The 9439-nt window shown below is 39.2% G+C and overlaps 1 protein-coding gene across 1 annotated transcript in view; it reads right to left on the reverse strand.

The window, feature by feature from the left end:
* Positions 1–8046, reverse strand: part of TRIM37 (tripartite motif containing 37) — a 29448-nt gene extending 21402 nt beyond the window's left edge. Inside the window, exons 1-6 of the mRNA XM_019471788.1 lie at positions 7951–8046; positions 6555–6595; positions 5369–5485; positions 4194–4281; positions 3208–3330; positions 1586–1709 (exon numbers count right to left, since the gene is read on the reverse strand). Coding sequence (XP_019327333.1) covers positions 1586–1709; positions 3208–3330; positions 4194–4281; positions 5369–5485; positions 6555–6595; positions 7951–8019 — 562 coding nt within the window. The 5' untranslated portion in view covers positions 8020–8046. The remainder of the gene's footprint in view (positions 1–1585; positions 1710–3207; positions 3331–4193; positions 4282–5368; positions 5486–6554; positions 6596–7950) is intronic.
* Between the last annotated feature and the right edge of the window lie 1393 nt (positions 8047–9439).

The following is a 9439-nucleotide window of genomic DNA, read 5'->3' on the forward strand; positions in this document are numbered from 1 at the left end:
TCACAAGCCTCTCTTTTATATTAGCGGACACTTTTCTCCTAAAAGCCACCATTTCTCTTGACTTTGATGTTTAAGTGTTTTCTTTATAAAAAAGAACAAACAATGTTTAAATGTGTTTGTGCATTTCAACTAGCGTGAAGCCATGACGAGAAAGAATAAAAACCTAAGTCACATTTGTCTGTTTTCTATCATGGGCATTTACTTTGTCTCTGTCATACATTACATACCTGAAGGGTGTTTGGCACTTGTTAGAAAAAAGGTGTTACATGGACAAAATGTTAACCTGTACGTACAAAGAATTAAGACATTCTACCACAGCTTTAAGACTGATCTTTAATCTGTACACACTAAAACAAATCTTGTGACTGATGACTGTATTTGATACAGGCACATAATAAATCCAGGATTCATGCATTCATATGTAACGTAAAGCAAACATTTTAAAGTACTGACATGAATTTGAAGAGAAACTTGAAACATAGCTAATATACATTTATGATTTGTTTTGTTTTTAATGGAAATGAACTAAGAGAATAAACACAAGCATTATCAAAGCTAAGGACACCTTCCAAGCATGAACACTGTAGGTTTTCTTTGGGTGGGTGGCAGGGAGAACGGGTGTGTGTGTGTATGTCTCTGTGTGAAGATTTCAAGCATCAGAAATACATTTTCAGCACAGCTATTTTATTGCCTTGCTTTTAGTTCTGAGACAAATACGTAGGTACAAGGTCAAGGATCTATTTCCCTGTGTACTTTGATCTACTGGTTGTGTACCTTGCAAAACTAAGGTCCTAAGTATAACATTTCAAGAGTGTCTAAAGAAACCGATATCCCAAGAAGATGTCACCTGTAGTATGTGCTCCTATCAATGCACTTACGCAAATGAAAGCGCACATGGAAAAACCAAGGCAAAATCAGTTGAGCAAAGCATGTACAGAGTTATAGCCAACTGAGGAACAGTCTGTCCTTCTCGTCAAAAGCTACGCTTAATTTTTCATAGTGTTGCGTCTGTAAGCTTCAATACCTGTAAGTGTACCACCCGTCTTCTCACCTCTATTTATACCAAAGGAGAGCTAAAGCGACCAGTGTCCGGTTAGCAAAAGTGTCAGGAACCACAGTAGCAGCTCTGATTCCAGATGCCACGTTCTTCACTTGCAGGCAAAGATGCCTGTATGTATGGATCTGAACTGATGCTTATCAGACATCTCATACAGACTTCTAATTTTTTAAAATTACATTAAAAGGAGTATATATATTACAAAGATGTCAAATTACAACAAAGGACTTCTTGGCTAATACAAATGATGGTGTAAAAACACTTGAAGTGAAAGGTACTAAACACCTGATTAGATGGAAATGTTCTCCAAGTTATTATCCAGGAGTTTCTAACAGAACATAACCAGGTTATGTCTAACATAATTAACTAAAATCTTTGCTGTAGGTAGAAGTTTTCTGTCAGCAGTTAGCTTGCTGAACACCATAAAGTACATAAGGAGTCATACTTCCAGGGCAAGAAAGTTTCTCAATAGATTTACACATTGTTAATATATTGCTCCTACTCATAATAGATCAGGCAAATACCTACCCATTAATGTTATAAGCTTATTCTTCAGCTGAGTGTCTAAACGGGCAATCATCATCTCCACTGCATTCCTGATTTCCCGAACTCGTTCATCCTTCGCGCTACGCACTGCCTCCACGTTCCTCTCCTAAAACAGGGTTCAGGAAAAAACACGCACAAAAAGAAAGCCTTTACACTTCTGCATGTTTCACTCATTTACACGTTGACTCCACTCTCTCAGATCCCAGAAATGCTAGGCCTCCCTAGAGTCCCCTCCAGCCCTATTTATTATTAAAAAAAAAAAATCCTGGTCTTACTGAAGCTTGCATGTTTAGAATAAGAAAACAAGAATGTGTTTTCAGATGAGCTGTATTACAGGCTATTCCTGTTGCCAGCTGTAAATATCCTTAGACTTTTACTGAATATATAAGCGTGCCCTCTGGTGGGTGACCAAAGGTTAACAGTAAAGTTGAGCAACGTTTTCTCATTACATAGAGATTTGTCATACGGTGTTCTTTAGTATCAAAATTTGTAAATACAAGTGCCAGTTTCTCTTCTGTAACTTGAGCAGCACAGAAAAGTTACCTTCTTGGTAACAAGAATAATTTGATAAAAGTTGCACCCTTCACCCTGGAAGGTGAAGGCCACAATCCTCTCAACATTTTACAAATACTTACAAGTAGCCCACTTGGTGATATAACTGTCACATTTGAGTTGAAGCAGAGCTAACCTACCACTGCATGTGGCAAACAACTACCTGAATAAGAGCAGCACAGAAAAGTTACCTTCTTGGTAACAAGAATAATTTGATAAAAGTTGCACCCTTCACCCTGGAAGGTGAAGGCCACAATCCTCTCAACATTTTACAAATACTTACAAGTAGCCCACTTGGTGATATAACTGTCACATTTGAGTTGAAGCAGAGCTAACCTACCACTGCATGTGGCAAACAACTACCTGAATAATAGCATAGACAAAATCCATATGGAAACTTGTTTACAAAAAAAAAAAACAACCAACTTATTTTATTCGCACAAAGACTACACAAAAATAATCCTTCCTAGAATACAAGAAACTGTATTGAATTATTGGAATTCCCACTGAAACTGCCAAAGCTGAACATGTTGATATTGGGATGCCTAACACATTTACCCCTATGGGGAAGAAAAAGGAGGTACCCAGACTTCAAATCTCTAACTGGCAAGCTGCTTTACAGCCCATCCTGTAGGCTCAAATATATACTTGTAGTTTATTCTCCTAAAGAAAGGAAAATAAGCTCTATTAGAATAAAGCATTTTTATACTCGTTTAGCATGGCAGACTGCACTTTTATAAGTGTCGACAAAAATACATCTTCCAAAGAACTGCGCAACTCTAGCTTTTAAATAGCATACACCAAAAGAAAAATTCCCTGTTAGCCAACTCACATCTTTTTCTGTCTGGCAACTACAAAAACAGTACTGAGAATATGCTGATCTTTCCACATTGTATAAAAAGAGTATAACTAAAAAGTAAAAATGTCTCTCTGTGGGATAATCTGATTGCCTTCACAGAAGCAACAGCTTCTAAACAGGTGCTGGGGATATCCCTGTTATATCGCTGGCATACTACAGGGAAACTTAACATTATCTTGGATCAATTTCTTACCACTTCTTGCACCAAACTGATCAATTCCATGAGTCTTCTCCTAAGCTTTGCCACTTCCTCATTTACTTTTGTGACGTGTTGCTCGTAGATTTCTGCCAGTGGCTTAAAAGTATGTCCTCCATGCTGTTAAAAAAGAAAAAGGGGGGGGGGGGAAGGGAGAAATAATAGAGCATCCCATTTTAACTTTATTCCACTCCTATTAAATTGCTGAAAGAAAGGGGAAGCAAGCCTCCTAGTGTATCACTCACTTTGGAAAAGTTCCAAAGCAGATTGTATGTAGGAAGCCTGTCTTTCACTTCCCTTTGTAAGTCATGAATTGGGCTTTCATACCGTCAAAGCTTCCTGTCAAGAGTTATTTGGAGTCTCAACGGTCCTCCAAAAATAAACTGCTTCATTCACTGTGCTATTCTCTAACAAATCAAGTAACGATAGAAGGGATATCTTACTTTTATTATTATTAAAACACCCTTCCCAAACAAAGGCAGCACACTGTTAACCACTTATATTCCAAGCAATGACAGCAGTCTCTCCTTGAAACACTCAATTGAAAGGATAATAAACAGTGCGGTGAATTGTGCTACTAATACAGCTTTGAAGTTATTCAAGATTACAGGCCAGGACATTTAAATAATGCAAGTGTTACCTATATTCTCTGAGAAAGACTTCTTCCTTTGCCCATAAAATTCTCAGCACCATCTACAGTTTGTCCAAGACATCACAAAATTTGTAACAAGGAAGGTAATTCTGACCTCCTTTCAGCAAAAATTCAATTTGCTTCTCTAATTATAAACAGAAGGTATCGCCTTTCACAACCAAAGTTCACTTTAAATTGTAAAGACACATACAACTGCAGTATTTGCACGGCAATTCAATAGCCATAACAGTTTCATAGCACTTCTATTTCTTCAAACTGCTGTCAAACATAATGCTTGCAGTCTCTTATTGTAACACACCATGTGCATACAAGCAAGCAAGCCTCTTCTTACCATTCCTCCCCAAAGCGCACACTGGTGGCAAATACACTTCTTACAGGTCCAGCAGAAAACACTGAGCTTTTCATGATGATTTTCACACCTTTAACAAAAAATACACATATTTCACAGAGATAGAAAATACATTACTAAAATTGGATTTCTACCCAGCAGATAAAGGATATCATCAACGAATCAAGCTCAGAATTTTAAAAGATAATACTTCACATTATTAAAATCCTAATCATACGCAACCCAAAGTAACCACAGAGCAATGGCTCATAACCTTTTTGGGCAAACTGATCTTTGTCATTTTTTAAAATTTCAGAAACAGCATCAATTAAGAAACCGAGCACAGACCAGGCCAGACCTAAAATACATGCCTCTCCCTTCCCCCTCCATTAGCATTCAGGAACTTGGGGAAGAGGCAGGTATAGAACACATAATTAGTCCCTGTCCATTTTTCAATGCTGCTTCTCACACTTTTCTCCTCCAAATCTCCAGAATACATCTTAAAACACATAATAGCACTGGTAATGGGATAAAACCAGGAGAAAAGCCTGCTGAGAAAGTACTGACAGCTGCTCCTAGGAAGAGACTATATAAGAAAATACAGGAGGCTCCAAAGACAAGGAAGGAGAATGAACAGCAGTAATGTGACAGATATAGCAACAGTAGTGCTTTCTGTGGGGCTTTATGTATTTTCTTTGATCTCGAACTGGGTTTATCAGTTACATTTTTGCAAGGGACTAGAAGACATCTTCTCAGAAGAGCTTCTCTGCTTTTATGTGCTGAGATACCAAATCAGCACCCACAGTCTTAATGGGACTGCAAAATGAACAAGCCATTGAGAGAAGACTTTTATTTCAGATGTATGGTCACGAAGAAGGGCTAAAAGCCTTAAGAAGCATTACTACCCTTCAAGTTTCCCGTACCTCTCATTTTAACTATATCGAGTCAAACTAGAAATAGTAGTAGTTTTCTAGGCAAAGACACTGAAGAGCTTTTCTTGTTCCATTAAGTATGACAGAAATGAACTTCAACTTTTAGTCAGACAGCGAGCACAATTCAGCTTTTAAATAAGTAAAAGTTATCAGTTAGTTCCCAGATTTTAGTAATGAGCTGAAATTAAAAGCCTGCTCGTATAAGGCAAACTGCAAAACGCTTTATGTGAAGAATGCTCCATTTACTTGTCTTTTTCATTTTCTTCATGCTTTGTGAGATTGCACAGTTGAAGTGTATCAAGCTGTTGCGTGACCTCTTCTGCCCAACGACAGTTTACGAGCTCTCGTAGCTGCAGCGGGGCTCTGCAAGAAGCATTGCTAGAGTTAGAGCAAGAACTCGGCTCCAGGAGCTAAAAGAGAAGCATTGAAGTGAATTCAGTTCATCAATTCTACACTATCGGAAAGGTCACAGGCAAAAAGCTGAAGCTGTACTAGTTATCTCAGGGAAAAAAAAAGAAATTAAATGTTTTAAGTCAATTTGCTCATTTGGGGGTTGGGGGGAGGCGGGAACCACAACGAACCACCCCACAATGACATACAGAATAGCTACATGGGGAACCCAAGAACTATTTCCAGATTTCTTTATAGGCTCCTGGATAACGCTGGGCAAATAATTTCATTTCTCAGTGCTTCTTCAGTTTCTCCCATTATTCAGCTATCCCCATTGCAGTGCTTCAGTTATGCCCTTCTTTGTAAAATGTAGATGTATTTACCTCCTTACAAGCATTTTAGAGCTATTGATCAAATACTTTAAAAGCTAAATATTAAAAAAGTTCTGCAGAAATGGTTGGTTAGTTGTTTTTAAATACCTCCCTTCCCTTAGGGGAAAAAAATATGCTGCCTTCCAATTTTTGGTCTATCAAGAGCTAGAATTGCTAGGTACTCGAGAACTGGAAGTGCTAAGCAGTGCCAGGGCTTGGGGGGACAGGGTGAGGCATTGCCTTAAAAAACCCAGAACAAACAACACATTGTAGCTACCTCTCAGGCAAATCTGCAACACGTAAGGTAAGTCTCACAAATTATAGGTATAAAAAAAGCGCACATTTCAGTCTCAGCAACTGAAGTTTCTGGTCTCTGACTCTTGCAAGAAGAATCTAAAGAGTTCTAAGGCGAATACCATCTAGTTACTCTTATTACACCAACTACATGCACTGAAGACAGGGGAAGAACAAAGATCTTGCTTAGCTTGTCACAAACTATAACATATTTCAGAATAAGTATTATACCAGGCTAAATTTTTATAGTAACAGCAGGCAGGTCTCAAAAATCAAGCTTACAAATTTAGTGCAACCTGCACTGAAAAAAGATCGATCATAACAGGACAGTACACCCAATTCCTGATAATTTATTTCTGATATTAAAAATACCTTACCTACAATGAGGGCACTGAGCTCTTTGTTCAGTCAGCCAACGCTACGAAGGAAAAAGGAAAAACATTTTTAAAGAGACTGTAAGAAAAGAACTGCAAGCAAGCACATTCTATCATTAATTAGGAGTTACTTCTTTTTATTACAGTCTTCCTATACTTTTTTCCTTTTTTTACAGATTTGTAATTTAACTGTTCAACCACTTAGTCACAGAATAAGCTGCTATTTGTATCTGAGTAACAAAGCAACCACTTTTCTTTAGATGTCAAAGATGCTTCAGTCAAAATCATAGAGAATTTTGAGGTTCCAAATATTCCATTAGAAACCACACACCTGGCACAGACTCCCATAGTCATAGACTAAAGAGCATGTTTCAACAAAAGAAAGCAAAAGATACAACAAGCATACTTTTCGGAGCCTAAATTATTAGTCTTCAAGGTAACTTATTTCTTCCTCTCGAGCTATTTACACGCAAGTTCAATACCTGCAGTTCAATGATCAAATCCACAAGGACCCTTTGAACATTTCTCCTCCAGAAAGCTTCAAAGACAAGTAGCTGAGGAAAGAACTTCACCTGCCCACTACAGCTTACAAGTGTAAAAGCTCAGCAGTTGAAGGGCTTACATTTGTCAGCTCACTACTACATTTAAAGATTCTGATGAATAATCTCTCACCACCCAGCATCAATGTGTCATCTAACATTCTTAACACGAATCCTTCACCTATGGTTCTTGTCAGAGCTTTCAAAGTGAATGATGATTGTTCCAACTTCTGGAAATACTACCAGAGGTCTGAAAACCTCAGCTGAACCCTCTCCCACTACACTAACACGGAACAGCCTGTGGACTTGGAACTGAAGTGTTATACACTGGTAACCGTGACCTTAATAAATGAATTGAGGTACTTCAGATGCTGCTTCAGCCTGCTATACCAGACTCCCTCAAGAAAGATTTAGCCCATATCTGATCATATCACATTAGTTTCGTAAGCATTTAAAAACATCTCTAAGATGACAAGAGGTGATGTTATGACCTGCCAGTGTTCCATACTGGCAGATGCAAAGTCAGTATTTAACTCCTGTTCCAACTTTTATCTTCCACACAGGCATCACTGTCTCTCAAAAGATGCTAAAGAAGGGATCATTATATGTCTGTTTCTTAAAAACAGTTATTCCAGATAGTCCCTATAATCAGCACTACTGAATGCAACGCATAGCCTGCCTAGTTTTTCCTCAGGGTGTCGTAAAAGATTTTGAAAGGGAAACTAAAGAGCACAGAGCAGGAAAAAGGCATCCTTGGAACTGCAGGGAAAGAGGCAAGAAAGAAGCAAGAACGTGTTCATAAAATCAGCAGTTTTTAAGTTCATACATTTGCAAGAATAAACTATAATAAGCAAACTCACCCGAATACAACTGAAACAGCACAGCTTGGAGCAATGAGGACACAGACGTGCATCACGCAATTTCTCCATACAAATAAAACATCGGAATACTTCAGCAATGCTCTGCAAAGGGTAGATTATTGCTTTTGTTAAGCCACATACTTCAAACATATCAGAGTTGCATTTATTTTCCAGGCAGAGTGCCAGGTTTCATAAATGCAGTCCCATTCCAAACTGCTACGGACAGCGCATCTCAGAGCGAGATACTAAGTCAAACACCATGGCTCTCCTCCCCACTTGCTCCTAAACCACACCAGCTCTCAGCGCCCATTTTATAACACTATTATTCTTCTTCAAGGAATGGTTTCTTTGTCTGGTTTATCTTCTTCCAAGAGGGCCTTTCTGTAGCCAAGATATTATTCCTACTTGTGTTCATGTGGGACTGAACAGTTGTCAGAAGAAACTGTGCTGTACCTGCAGATTCTGAACCCACGAGCTTCACTGTACTGGCACTAAACTAACTCAAAAGCATGGTTAAGTGCATGTATGTAGTATACAGAATGCTAATGAGAGGGGTTGAATCGAACAGGGCATTTGTTTTTTTTTTACTTTTGTAAGACTTACATTCTTTTAAGGTCTACCATTAGCACTGGCTCCACAATTTCCACACCCCCCTCACACCCCATTTAATTAATCTTGGGCAATAAAAATATAGTTTAACATATTGTTTTGCTATACCCATTTGAAGAGAGAAACATTTTGTTCTAGAAGGCAATCACCTCATATCTCTCCATTCCCAAAATGAGAAAGGTATTTTGACATGCCAAGCGATGGTTACTTTTCATATTGATAGATTTTTCACTGATAAAGAAGTCCTGCATTCTGTATTGTACAGGAGTTAGATCTCTTCTGGCTTTAACTATGGAACTTTGAAAGATTCTTCAGATGGGCTAATATTTTCCCCCACAGAGTTGAAATTATAAATCAGCACAGAAGTGAGGCATACCTTCAATTTACAGATACCACAGTATCTCCCATACATTAGCGCCTTCTTTAACGGTTGCAAACCATTAAAATGCAATACATGCATTTACAGGATATTATCACACAAGGTCTTTTAACTTCTTCTCCTGCTTGGCTGCTATTAATACAGGCCACAGCAATGCGTGCAAGCTGCCCGGGTTACAGACGGACACCACCGAGTAACTGTGCCTTCACGCATGCCAAGACGGGTTCTGCCAGCGCCAGGTCCCCATCCACCTCCAGAACAGGCACCTCCGATGCTCCACCGGTTTATTTTCTAACCCTGACTACGTCTCACCTAGAAACGCCACCTCTTTACACCCTGCTCCCTTCCTACCCAGCTCATCAGCGCACATACGAGCCAAGCTCCGTGCTACGCGCATCCCCGCCCGCCGCAGGGCTGCGATCTGTTTTCCGCCTCTCGGGCCGCCCGCAGCTCGGCGCCGCTCGGCCTCTTTCCCCTCACAGGAGGGAGGGGGACCCGCCG

The sequence above is a fragment of the Aptenodytes forsteri genome, unplaced genomic scaffold, assembly GCF_000699145.1.
Source record: "Aptenodytes forsteri isolate BGI_AS27 unplaced genomic scaffold, ASM69914v1 Scaffold66, whole genome shotgun sequence".
NCBI classification, from domain to species: Eukaryota; Metazoa; Chordata; class Aves; order Sphenisciformes; family Spheniscidae; genus Aptenodytes; species Aptenodytes forsteri.